Consider the following 13,333-nt stretch of genomic DNA (forward strand, 5'->3'; position numbering starts at 1 on the left):
GCTTTGCTCTCATGAAGAGACCCGCAACTGCCCAACTTGGGGAACTGTAGCAGAGATGGTACCTAAGTATTCCTGTCCTGGCTAGGATTACCCTGGGCTGTGCAGTGCATGCTCAAGAATAACCTCTCCTGTGCCATGGAGTTACTAGAAATCTGGAAGGAGGTAAAAGAAAAGCCAGCTTGCTCAGATGCTTATCACAGCAGCATGGTGCTACTTGAGATTTAATCTATCAGTATAAAGAAAAACACCACCAAATTTAAGGCATGCTCAGAACCTGTTCCCTTTCCAAGCAGAAAAGGTGAAGGCAAAGCTGAATCCCAATGATCATCTGGCACAACAGATTCCCTGGTCCTGGTGAAGACCAAGCTGGTTTAACCATTATGTTGAGCTGATCAAAATCTGATTAAAAGGGAAAACATTTGCATTTTCAAACATAAAGCAAAAAAAGAGGCTATCCTATGAGTATAATTAATATATTCTGAATACTGCTACTGCAGAATATTTTACAGATTATTTTTCTTCTAAAAATACTTTTTCCCCCTCTCACAAACTCTGTCTTTTATTTTAAAACTTTTAAAACTCCCATACAACCCAAACTTGTTTGCTACATTTTGGGAAGTGCCCAAAGCTTTGTTTAAAAACAATTTCAACTTCTTTATACACATTGTGTATTTTACTGTTTACTCATCCTGCATACCACTGATAGACAAAATAAAAAGGTACTATTTCTGACAAAAAAAGTTCCTTTAAAACTAGTTTTAAAGTTTTTTATTCTTCTCTTTGAAATGAGTGGACTTCAAGTTGTAATTCCTAATACAGTATTTTAAACAACTTGTGAAGGACTCATCTATCAGCACCAATATTGTCAGGCCTCAACTCACACAAGTAATTTAACATTTGCACTGGGCAAAGCAGTTTACCTCCTGCTGACCGCAAATTACTGATAATATTGACTATTTCTTTTGCCCCAAAATAAGGTGAGATCAGTGTGTGCAGAAACTCTTCTCCTGGGTTTGTAAATATTACCCTTCTTTGACAACTGCAGCACCGGGAACCTGAGACACGCTGAATGAAAAGCAAACAGACTTATCTGTTAGTAAATAATTTCAATTAGGTGATGGAAAAGCACCCGGAAATAAAATGTTTATTGCTTTCTTCATCCTTTCCTTACCCTCGGTTTCACACTGTGTTTGCCCCGAGTGGACAATGAGAAGTTTAGGAGGGGGGTGGTATCCCTGCACACCCCAGCGCAGCCTTTGCGTACCATGGTTGTTGTCACACTGACACCTAATGGCAAACACGAACGAGAGGATTACACTGATTCCCCAGGGGTGTGCTTTCACCCCATGTGGCAAAAATTACAGAAAACAAGCGAGCTTAGGAAATGGACTTCACCTGGCTGTGTGGTCAGCCAGAGGGAGGTGACAGCGAAGGGCCCTGGCATGGCATGGTGCTGAAAGGATGGGCAGCCTGCCACAGAGAGGTCACACACTCCCCAAAGGAAAGCACAACCATCCAAGGTTAAAATGAGGAGGCCAGAGTAATCCAGAGGGTTTGCGGTGGTTGTACAGGTCTAATTACATCCAGTTCTTTGCCTGCTGTCTCGGTTCTATCCCAACGAGTGGACAGCAAAACTCCCAAACACACACGGGAATAGGTTGGGGCAGCACAGTTGACAATAATACACGAAAGTAAGGCACTGACTAAAGCCTGTGCTTCCTTCATGACTGGTTGAGGAATGCTTCTGGCATGTTTTACTGTTAAAATTCTGTTTATTACAGTGATCAGTGTGGTGCTAACTCTTTCCTTACATGTCTGAGGCAATGGCAGCACAGTGAGCAGGGTGATCTGGGTTCACACTGCTCACATCCTCACAGAGGGTGCCCACACAAGCTCCATATTTGCCTTCATGAACTAAAGATTTTGCTCTTTGGTGGCTAAAAGCAAGGGCCTAAGTTAAGCACTTTGTAGCTCTTTTCTTTGACCACAGTGCATCCTAGGCAGTAAAACAAATAATTAATTGTAGCCATCATCTTGCATCTGTGTGATAAGAGTTTGTATTATTTAAGCAGAGCTGTAGTGAAATTTAGTAGCGAATTTCAAACAGGGCTTAGGACTGAGTTCCAAATCCTTCAGTCAGAGAGTGAGCTCATGTAAGGCTCTTGATGGTTCACCAGCACCTACCAAATAATGTAAAAACACATCCTGGGATTATTCTGCAAGGTGTCTGGGATGGCCCCAGAGTTTGCTCTTCATCTGGTGTGCTTTAGATGTATTTGGAGGTCTCCAGGGGGGATTTTAGCAGCAAGACCATTATCAAGAAAAAGGACTAAATTCAGCAGAGGTAAATGAGTAACCACAGCAAGATGTAGCACAGGTTTCATTAAGAAAAAAATATGATCTAGTTGATGTGAAACAATGTTAAATCTTTGGAAAAAAAATAGAGAAACCATGTTTAGGTTTTTAACACAAGACTACAGGAAAGAATATTGACTCCCACATTCCTTACAGGGAAATTTTTAAAACTATCAGTTAAGTGGTTAATCCATGGAATCTAATTTATGTGAGAAACCTACCCCAACTTTTTACTGATGTTGTGGTGTCCCTGGGCTGGGAGGGCAGGAGGCAGAAATCAAGTGGCTGTTGCAGCTTTGATTATCATAAAGATGATGGCAGTGTGACTGCAGTAAATGACTAATTAAAGTGAACACCATACATGCTTATAAGCTATCATTAATGATATCTTTCCATCATATTAAAATATTTTGCCATTTCATAATATCAACATTGCAGAGATAACCAACTGCCTCACAATCTGTTTTTAAGACTGAATTTATAGTTTGAAATCTAGAACAATTCAGGACTTTTAATGTCTTGAATGCTGTGAAAAAAAATTATTGAATGGCAGGTATTATTCATGCATGAGTTGGGGAGCTGCAGAAGTTTCATGGCACTGGGATTTAAAGTAAAAAGAAGTGTCAGTGCAGACTAACTGACAGGAAGAATATTTACGGAAAAATACTTCAAATAGCTGAAATTAAATACAGAATGTAAGTTTAGGAAAGAAAAAAGTCATTAATTCTGCATGTACTTACTGCCTGCTGCTAGGCACTGCAGATCACTTTTTCACCAATGGTTTTTCTTAAACAACTCTCTTCATTTCATCTTCTGGCCAAGTGTGACACTCCAGAAAGTGCAGAACTGAGAAGAGCAGTGGATGCAAAACTCACCCCTGGGCCCTGCTGAACTCTTCCCTATGCTTCTCACCAGTCATGTCCTGATTAGACCATCCCACTACCGAGATGGGATTTTAACCGGGAACTTGGTTTTATTAGGCTGGAAGCACTCAACAAGTATCACCATCAGGTTATCAAACACCCTAACACCTGTGGTGGGAATTTTTCAAGGGTGAACTGTCAAGCAGTCTCTTGTGTAGGAGTCTTTGGAGGAAAACAGCCTCAACCTCTGTTTTTGCCGTCGGCAATTCCACAGTATTCCCACATAAGGACCTGTGGTGTGCCTGGGCAGTGCAGTGAAGGAGGAGGAAATAAATAAATTGTCCTTCAAAGTTCTTGATCTAACACCACATGTGCAAGGGTTCTCATATTTACAAGAGTTGTTCCTTCTGAGCACAGGGACCTTCAGCTTCCTCCTGATGCTGACTGTGCTCTGCCTGATCACTACTTCTAAAACTCACCTGCACAGGGAATACTCAGAGATAATTCTTTGGTAGGTGATTATAAAAAACCTTAACACTGAGAGACTCCAACCCACCATTAACTTGCCACTTCGCATGAGCCCACCATCGCAGCTCTTTTCCAATCGCTCTGCTGTCACACAGCTGATGTGATGAATTACAGCCTGTCACATCACGTTACATTACGCAGAGCAAACAGGACAAAACACATACCAACTGCCATGCAAATATGTGTTTGCCAACGCTCTGCAGGGCGCAGAAGGGAGCGCACCCGGCGGGTTCCCCGTCGGAGAGCGAGAGGCTGAGGGACGGCTCCAGGGTGTGTGAGACAAACATGTCCCTGACACACCGTGAGCACACACATCCACAGCTCCCAGCCAACTGCAGCACTTATGAAAGCACCTCCTGCTTGTGATTACTTTTTTGTTCTTTCAGGAAACAAAACAAAAACTGTTTCCCACAGCGGCTTCTGTGATGTCATGAAGCAAAATACAAATACGCAATAATTCCCCTGGCTTGTGTTCAGATTCTGAGCTATTTTCATGACTGGCCAGATTTTGGCTGTGTATGTGTAAATATAACACCCACTTATGTACACACACACGTGCATACTATGAGATGTGTGAATATATATTACATATATATTATGTGGCTTTTAACTGCAGTCTTTTAGACCACATGTGGTCCTTTTGAAGCTAATGGGAGATTTACCAGGGGCTTTTTCACAGAGCTGTAGGCAAGAGTGGAATCCAGAACATATGAATATTATACTATAATGATACAGTGTAAATCATCTAGTTTGACCTACAGTGAATTAGAGGCTATTAAATTTCATCCAGCTATCCTACACCAAGCCAGAAAAACATGTGTTTGACTAAGCATAAATTGTATTTGGCTAAGACCTATTTCCCAGAAAGGTATTCATTCAGTCTTCATGCAAAGACACTTTCCATACCTCAATTTCTTTGATAGTTTGTTTCAACAGTTATTTTAACTATGTGTGCTTTCTATTTAAATTTACTACAGTCTATGGACTGAAGTCAGTGATGAGAAGCCAAATTCCTACTTAAATTCCTAGCTACAATGTCAACAGCTTGAGTACTGACTTGCTTCACTTCAGTGCCACGCCATGGGCATCCCTCTGAGATCTTTTATGCTAAACTATTCTTTATCATGTTACATCCTCCCCCAAGGTGTAGCTCTGTGAATTCCTTTCACTTTTGAAACTTTCCTCTTGATCTGTTGCCACTGAAAATATGTTGTTTACTTGGTAATTAGTGTCATCCATTCACTGTTGTCTATGTGCATCAACTTGGCTGGGGGGTTATAGGGATAAAATGGAATTATACTGAAGAGATCTGAGATGAGGTGATCTCACATGCCTTGCAATATCCTACTTGTTAGTAAAATAAAACCATATCAGGTACAGACAACTCCTTTCAATTTTTAGAATTTGGAAATACTGGAATTTTTTTCTTGTTTGTTTGTTTATAAACCAGTCATAGTATGTGGCTTTTGGTACAAAAAATGGAAGTCCCTAAAACTGGCAAAAAATAGTTAATCTATGACTTCTGGTAAGATTTTTTTCATAATCAATAGGGCATAATTTTACTGCTGGCAGACATTACAAAATATGAGAATCATTAAATATGAAGGAGAAGGTGTCTTCATTTTGGGCATATAGTTGTGCTTTTTAAATCAGTTCTGTAGCAGGCCAGAATATGTCACTATAAAGAAGGGGAAAAAATGGAAGGCCATGACAATTCTAAAGCTTGACACAAAACTATAAATCTCTTTCAAGTGAAGATACACAGATCTTTGTGGAAACCTCTGCAGCTAAGCAAACCAACTAGCCTTTGATGTACTCATAATTATTAGGGGCTGAGGATTATGTCTTTAGGCAAAGCTGTCTAGCAGTGGGAAGGTATAGATCAAAACTGACATCATGACACAAGCAAGAGGAGAGGTGAGATGAGGTGGAGCCAAGAATAGTTTGGCATTACTGTAGACTTCAAGCAAAACAAATGACTCCACTTCTTGAAAAGAACACAAGGAGGGGAGCAGTAAGTGCCTCTAACCCTCAAGAGAGTAAAATCCTCAGTTCCAGCTGGAAATCTAAAAATAGGATGCAATGCCAATGCCATGAGCGCTGGCTGCTGCTCCCTCCTCTTGAAGCCACTCTACACCTTGGTCCTTCCAAACCAGGTCTTTGCAGATGGCAGCAGTTCTGGTCATACCACGCCCACCCATGAAATTGTTGCATCCTAAAATCTCCTTCCAAAGCCCACTGAAGATGGCAGAAATCCTTTCACTGTGCTTAGTGGGCTCTGTGTCAAGTGCTGTGTGTGGCTTGATATGTTCAAGAGAGTGTATATATGAGCACAGTTAAATAATTTCAAATTATTATGGATCTTCAAAGACACTCATCTTGAGTGGCACAAAATTAAAAAGGTGCTTGTGGAAACTAATTTCTTGCCATAGGTGAGCTGCCAATCATACTTAGAAAGCATTTTTCATTAAAAATGTTTTTCTGGCTCTCTGGGGGAAAAGTTACATTATTAGAAAAATAAAAGCAAACGGTTTGATTCCAGAGGTTTTGATTGACTTAAACTGAAAATAGAAACAAATAAATAGGAGATCTAACACTTACACTGAAGGGGGCAGGCTCCAAAAAACCGTAGTATGAATAGGTGTCCCTGAGCCCTCCCAGATCACAGCTCACCTGTGTCTGGGACAATACCTTTGAAGCATGAAGTGAAATAAAAGTCATTAAATAAAGGCCAAGATTCTCAGTTAACTTGAAACTTGACAGATGACAAGAGAAAGCTGCACGTGCCAAGGAAGAGCAGGAAATGAAGAAGGCTTTGCCATCAGTGTCAGAGAGGGTATGTGAGGGTGAGGTAGAGTATTGCTTGAGAGATGAAAGGAGTCAGTATGGATCAGAGGAGAAGGAAACGTTACCAACTAGGCTAATGCAAGGCCAGAGAAGGTTACAAACACAGGGGGACAATTCTAAACACGGACTTGAAATGCAAGCAGGCTCCCCAGGACTGTCAGGAAGAGGGGAAGATCTGAGTAAATGATAAGTGATCTGGAGGTAGCAGACTGTAATGCAAGACCAGACTGGTACCTCAGACAAAACACCGTAGGATGTGTCATTATTAATTATCACAAAGAACGTGTAAGCCATTCAATATAAAACACTACCACAGAACTAAGATAAAATTAATTAATTCTCCACTTAGGGTTCAAACTAGAGATGTTCCTTGCCAGTAAGGTGAAACATTTAGGGTCCCTACATTTTAAATGTCATTTTACAAACACTGTGGGAAATTAGACTTCAGTCTCTGTGAGAACTGATAAGATTCCCTATCTTGCAAACAGTATGGAATACTTCCAGAAATATTTTAAAATTCTATTTTAAATGGAAAAACCTCAAGCACTTTCATGAGACATTAGTGAACCACCAAAATGTTAGTCAGTCCTATCTAGCATTTCAGAACAATGCAACTATCTGAACATCAGTGTTTTTGTTAAGATACCTCTGTTAGAAATGTTGCCTAAACATTAGTTACTAATAATCTGAAATTCCAAGTAGAAATACAAGGTTTTCTAATTTGCCTTTCAACTATGCAGCAGTTATCTGTCTTGTCACAACATGAATCCCTTTTGGGTGAAAGCTGTTGATTTTGAAGGTTAAAATCACCTTGCTAGGCCCTAATGTAATTTGTTGGAAGTTGGCCTTGGGAAACTTTCTGACACTGCCTACATATGCTCTTCGTTGGATATTCATTGAGCAATGATGTCTGAAGGGCTGAGCTCCTCACTCCATGATCATTATTAGCTATGGCATTTCTTAACAGGCTCTGCCATGTCAGTTCTTTGCAACTCAGGTTTTACATTAGCAACCCACACTCTACAGCACCTAACAGACTCACTCTCCCACCACAGAAAATACTGTTCCAGGAGAGTACATGCCAGGTTACGCTCATAAACAGAATTTATTAGTAACCTACATATATGCCAATATTGAATAAATTATTTATTCTCTCTTTTAATCAAGTGAAATGAGGTGCACAGCATACATTTTAGGCAAGGCTAAATGAGAACTCCCCGACCTCATTAAGGAACTTGTGGATCAACTACAGAAATAATTCAACAGAAAATCTTTGGAAGAAGAAACCACAGGATCCATGGCCAGTGGTCTGCTGATCAAATAAGGGTGGGGAAAGAGAAGATAGCTAATGCCTGAGATGTACAGTGCCATTACTTCAATATTCTCATCCCTCAAGATGCATTTTCACAGGCTGTCAAACATAAAATCTTATGAGAATATTGATCCTCAGAAGATTTTAATCAGATGAACAAAAGATATGATTCTGCCAAAACCATACTTCACCTAACACTTCATTTTGCTCAGCAATATTCTCACCAAGCTACTGTGTTCTGCAGGTCTACAGATGTTTTTACCAGATGCCCACAGACCTCCTTAGCTCCTCAGCTTAGAAGGTAGCCTCTTCAAAAGAGTGTCCAGCAAACTGCAATCACGTGATGATAAACTGAGAAGAGCCAAAATTCAGAAAATCTTAAAATAATCAGCCTATTTTTAGTTTTATCTTGACACAAACATTGGTATAACATATGTGAGGAATCTACACATATAGAATTCTGGATGACATCTATAAATTATAATTATATTGTCATTCTGCATTATTTGTAGCAGCTTGAAACTTTTCCTGGAAGTCTGAGTTTGAAATACATTATGCTTGAAGTGAGCCCTGTGCACAGAAATATCTTGACAAATTAAATATATCTGGGGCAAGATGGAGCACTCTCAAAGGCTTGGGAATCAGCCAGAAGCAATGACTCATCTTATTTTCAAGCAGTGCTGAGCTGAGGTTTGGGGATGGGCTAGCTCAGGAAATTTCATCAGATATTGACATATGACAATGGTTCACTTTTGAGATATATATATATATATATATTTAAGAAATAAGCTGTAGTGTGTCCAGTATAAGCTCAATAGCACTGGTTGCACCTTGCTGCTTAGGTTACTGTCTCTTTGCAAAAGCCTGAAGTGGGTGTTCAAGAAGTTTGGGGACAAGTGTGACCATTGGTGAACTGAGTGGCTACCAGCTCCAGAGAGCAGGGACCAGCTGAAGATGTCTGGGTTTGGGAAGAGGTCAAGGACACAGACTTGTTTGAAACTGCATTTTAAAACCTCTGGCTCTGGCATGTTTTTTTTTTCTCCCCCTCAAAGTATTAGAAAGATACAGCAATTTCCATATAAAGCACTCATCATCTTTTGTTTTCATTGGGTCCACAAAGTTCATACCTCATGTCAACTTTTTTGCCAACAACAATTTATGAAATAAAAGCATCATTAGAAAGGACATTGCAATAAAGTATAACAAAACAAAACCTGTGGCTGAGATTTCACATGTTTAAGGTGAGACTGAATCTGCAGCGAAACAAACTCATGGGAGATTCCTGTTTATTTTCATACAAAATGAATTGGATGCAAATTCATTACTGTTTAGAGAATGAATCTCAGTGACAGTTTGTCCCTGGGGGCATTGAAAAGTACTTTAAATCATCCTGATAGTTAATTATTCAGCAAAAGTCTTTATCATATAAAATGACTTTAATAATTTATGCTAATGGGGCATTGCAGACGTAACTGTAGGACTGGTCTGGAGGAGGGGAAGACTTTGTGCCTGCACATTTACTGCTGAATTGAGTTACATATGTATGGCATTTGATAGGCAGGGAAGGCATCAGTGATCGCCTCTGCTCTCTTCCCTACCCCTCTCCCTGCATGTGCGTCTACAATGCTACAAAAGACTCTCACTAAATTTATCAATAGTCCAACTTCAGAAATCTACTAATCATGGTAGTTTGCAAGGAATTAAATGAAGATACAGATTAGAGTTTAAATTTTCTGGATTAAGTGTCAAATAATAGAAAATTATCAGATGCAAGTCCTGGGCATCTCAGTTATACTTGGTGCAGCACATAAGTACTGGAGAGGAGAGGAGAGGAGAGGAGAGGAGAGGAGAGGAGAGGAGAGGAGAGGAGAGGAGAGGAGAGGAGAGGAGAGGAGAGGAGAGGAGAGAAGAGAAGAGAAGAGAAGAGAAGAGAAGAGAAGAGAAGAGAAGAGAAGAGAAGAGAAGAGAAGAGAAGAGAAGAGAAGAGAAGAGAAGAGAAGAGGAGAGGAGAGGAGAGGAGAGGAGAGGAGAGGAGAGGAGAGGAGAGAAGAGAAGAGAAGAGAAGAGAAGAGAAGAGAAGAGAAGAGAAGAGAAGAGAAGAGAAGAGAAGAGAAGAGAAGAGAAGAGAAGAGAAGAGAGAAGAGAAGAGAAGAGAAGAGAAGAGAAGAGAAGAGAAGAGAAGAGAAGAGAAGAGAAGAGAAGAGAAGAGAAGAGAAGAGAAGAGAAGAGAAGAGAAGAGAAGAGAAGAGAAGAGAAGAGAAGAGAAGAGAAGAGAAGAGAAGAGAAGAGAAGAGAAGAGAAGAGAAGAGAAGAGAAGAGATCTAACTGCACACTTTGAAGCGTCGATTAAGGGATGACCTAAACAGGTCACGTTTTTTCAAACTCTAGTGGTGAAAGGGCTTGCCCAAAACCCCAGTTATGGTGGAAAATAGCTTTAAGTGACTTGAGAATGGAAATGAAAGACTCCGAAGAGAAGAGTTCAGGAGAGGCACCACTTGATTCCTACTCTGCTGGAGAGGGAAGGAGAGGCTACTGTATTGCAATAGTCTTGAAAGTCATGGATTTATACATTCTACAGAAACAGGCACATAAATGCATATATGGCCTCTCTGCATTTCTAGGTACTGGAATGGCATTCTCTTGTGTGCTCTGGGTAAACAGGGAGATGTACAGTTCTAAAAGAATCCCATGTTACTCAAGATCTCAAAGGTTTTGTGACTGACTCACAAAAAAACCTTCTGAGCTTTAATCCTATTCTACTTCTTGGCATGGGATAAGGACAAAAGCTCAGTGCTTTCCTCTAATGATGCAGTAGAATAAGCAAAAACAGAACTGTGCAAAATTTATACATTTTTAGGCTTTGTGGGTTTTCTTCCCTTTGTTTCCAGTGGAGGTCAGCTCCCTAGACAGGGACAACTTCTTCTTTGTTCATGCTATAAGGCATGAAATCAGAATGGTCTCACGTGCTTGCATCTCTTCGTGTCAATTCAGAAGAAACACAAGGAGAAAGTGAATGAGTTGTGAGTTCCCCTGCATGAAAAGTCATCTCTGCTGTAGCTGTTAATCTCACACTGCAACTTTAGCATTGCTATTCCTTATGGAATGGCAAGAATCCCACTGCATGCAAAGCTGCTGTTTTAAAGCCAGGATGTGAAGCTGTGCTCACATCAGTAAATGTTCCATTCAAGTGCTGCCAAAGTATCAATGCTAGATGTCGCTCCAGTGTGCACCAGCAAATATTTAGAGATGAGTCAAATTGCCATACCTGGCCTTAAATGTTGATATGAAAAAAGATTTTCAGATTCAGTCCCTTACCAATTGCACTCAGTTCAGTTTGTATAGCCTGAACTTTTCTATATAGCCACAGTATAAATCTTTTTGCTTCATAGCTATCCTCACATGGGTACTGAAAGGAAAGCTGTGTGATTTTTATAAGCCTCCTTTAGTTACCAATAAAAATTCTGTTCTTTAGTCACAAATGAAAATCCGGTCTCACTTTCAAAGAAAACAATACAATCAAAACAATAACCCCTCTACAAATATAACAACATGTTCTACAGGACAAGTATTGATTAAAACAAAAGGGCTTTTTAGACAACATTAATTCTTACCAATTCCAGTAGTTATTGATTCTGCATCAATGTCATTAGCCTTTCTCTTTGCCACTTCAGCTAGTGCCAATTCACCCTTATCTAGAGCAAGGTAATGGATGTCCTTTGGAAATAAAGAAGAAAAAAGATTAATCTAAAATGAATCTCAAAGGAGTAACAAAAGGGATTTTGAAAGAAAGAGGCTCTTTTATTATTTAGATCACAAACACAGATGGAACTGATGAACCTACCATTACATTTTAATTCCCTCCAACGCAAATGTATTTCCTTACTTGTGCTGTTGAATACAGCAATGAATAAAACACTGACCAATCAGGCACTGATAAAAGCAAAGCTATTCACTCAGTGTATGAAAGAAACCAATCTGTTGACTTTCAACATAACTTCTGTTGAATTAAAAGAATGTTGATAGGAGGTGGCTCTGTGTAAACTGGATCTGAAGTACTAAAACTCTCCTGGCTGACAGCCTTTATTTGGAGCATGCTAAATGCAGATGTGGTGCTCAGAGGCATGGGCTAGTGGTGGGCCTGTTAGTAATGGGTTGACAGTTGGACTCAATGACCTTTGAGGACTTTTCCAACCTTAATGATTCTATGACTTGAAGGTTTTCATTTTTTAAGAACTAATTTTTGTTTGAATGTTGTTATACACTCCCTGTTGAAGTTGCTACCCTCACTGTTCTGTGAGTAAGACGGTCCTCCCTGTGCTGATATTGGTGGTAATAACAGCAACAGTGGCTGCTCAGTGGTTTTAACATGCACAGGGTTGGTATGATTCTGAGTCACTCCTGAACAACAAGGGGCTTTCCAAAAATGTTGTCTAGCATGAACAGTTGCTAATACTCTGGATCTACTCTTTTATCTAGGGTCAAAAAACAGAGGGCTGCAGCAGGGGTGTTATCATTACACAGAATTATAGAAAGGCTTGGGTTGGAAGGGACCTTAGAGATCAACTCGTTCCAGCTCCCTGCCCTGGGCAGGGACAACCTGCCCTTCCACTAGGCCAGGTTTCTCCCAGCCCCATTCAACCTGGCCTTAAGCACTTCCAGGGATGGGGCAGCCACAGCTTCTCTTGGTGACTTCTGTTCCAGGGCCTCACCACCCTCACAGGAAAGAATTTCTTCCAAATATCCAACCTAAACCTGCCCTCTGCCAGTTTAAAGCCATTCCCCCTTGCCCCATCACTGCATGCCCTTATCAAAAGTCAAGGCTTTTCATTGCATATTAATATTTGAGGTGGAAACCACCTGGACTACCTACAGAGCTCTTTGCGGGAGAATATATTCCTGCAAACTACACTGTCACTGCCCTTGGTTTTGGTCCTCAAAAAGTAAAAGTTTATTTTTGACCATTAATCAAGAGACAATTAACCCCCTTCTCATCTGGCATCACAGACACATGCTGCTCTGCGCATGAACTGTGACACAGAAAGTGAGAAAAAGAACAGTTGGCAAAGTTTTTCCCCCCACTACTTTGCTGAAGATGCCATTTGACATCCAAAGATTTAAGTTATTCCTTTGTTCTGCAAGCCATCTGCTTGCCGGAATTAAAAGGGAAAAGGAGTGTTTGCTGGAAATATTGACCTCTGCATGCTATAAAAGCAACTGTTTTCCCTAATGCAGAAGATCTCAGGTGAAACCACCCTTCTTTATGTGAGTTTACTGCCACTTGCATCAATATGACAGAAACTCTTACAGGAAAAGTGACTTTACTCTAGAAAGACACGTTTAGATGAAAAAGGTGAGAGTAATAGTGTTAGGAGAAGGACATGCTGCTTTCAGTAACCCCTCATTTAACAACAAGAACAAGAACTTTAAA

At 40.3% G+C, this 13,333-nt stretch overlaps 1 protein-coding gene across 1 annotated transcript in view; it reads right to left on the reverse strand.

Annotated features, from left to right (window-relative positions):
- The window catches only part of WDPCP (WD repeat containing planar cell polarity effector), a 147,747-nt gene that overhangs the window by 28,163 nt on the left and 106,251 nt on the right, over window positions 1-13,333 (reverse strand). Inside the window, exon 15 of the mRNA XM_059468455.1 lies at window positions 11,517-11,619. Coding sequence (XP_059324438.1) covers window positions 11,517-11,619 — 103 coding nt within the window. The remainder of the gene's footprint in view (window positions 1-11,516; window positions 11,620-13,333) is intronic.

This window comes from Ammospiza nelsoni, chromosome 3 (assembly GCF_027579445.1).
Source record: "Ammospiza nelsoni isolate bAmmNel1 chromosome 3, bAmmNel1.pri, whole genome shotgun sequence".
In the NCBI taxonomy this organism is placed as follows: domain Eukaryota; kingdom Metazoa; phylum Chordata; class Aves; order Passeriformes; family Passerellidae; genus Ammospiza; species Ammospiza nelsoni.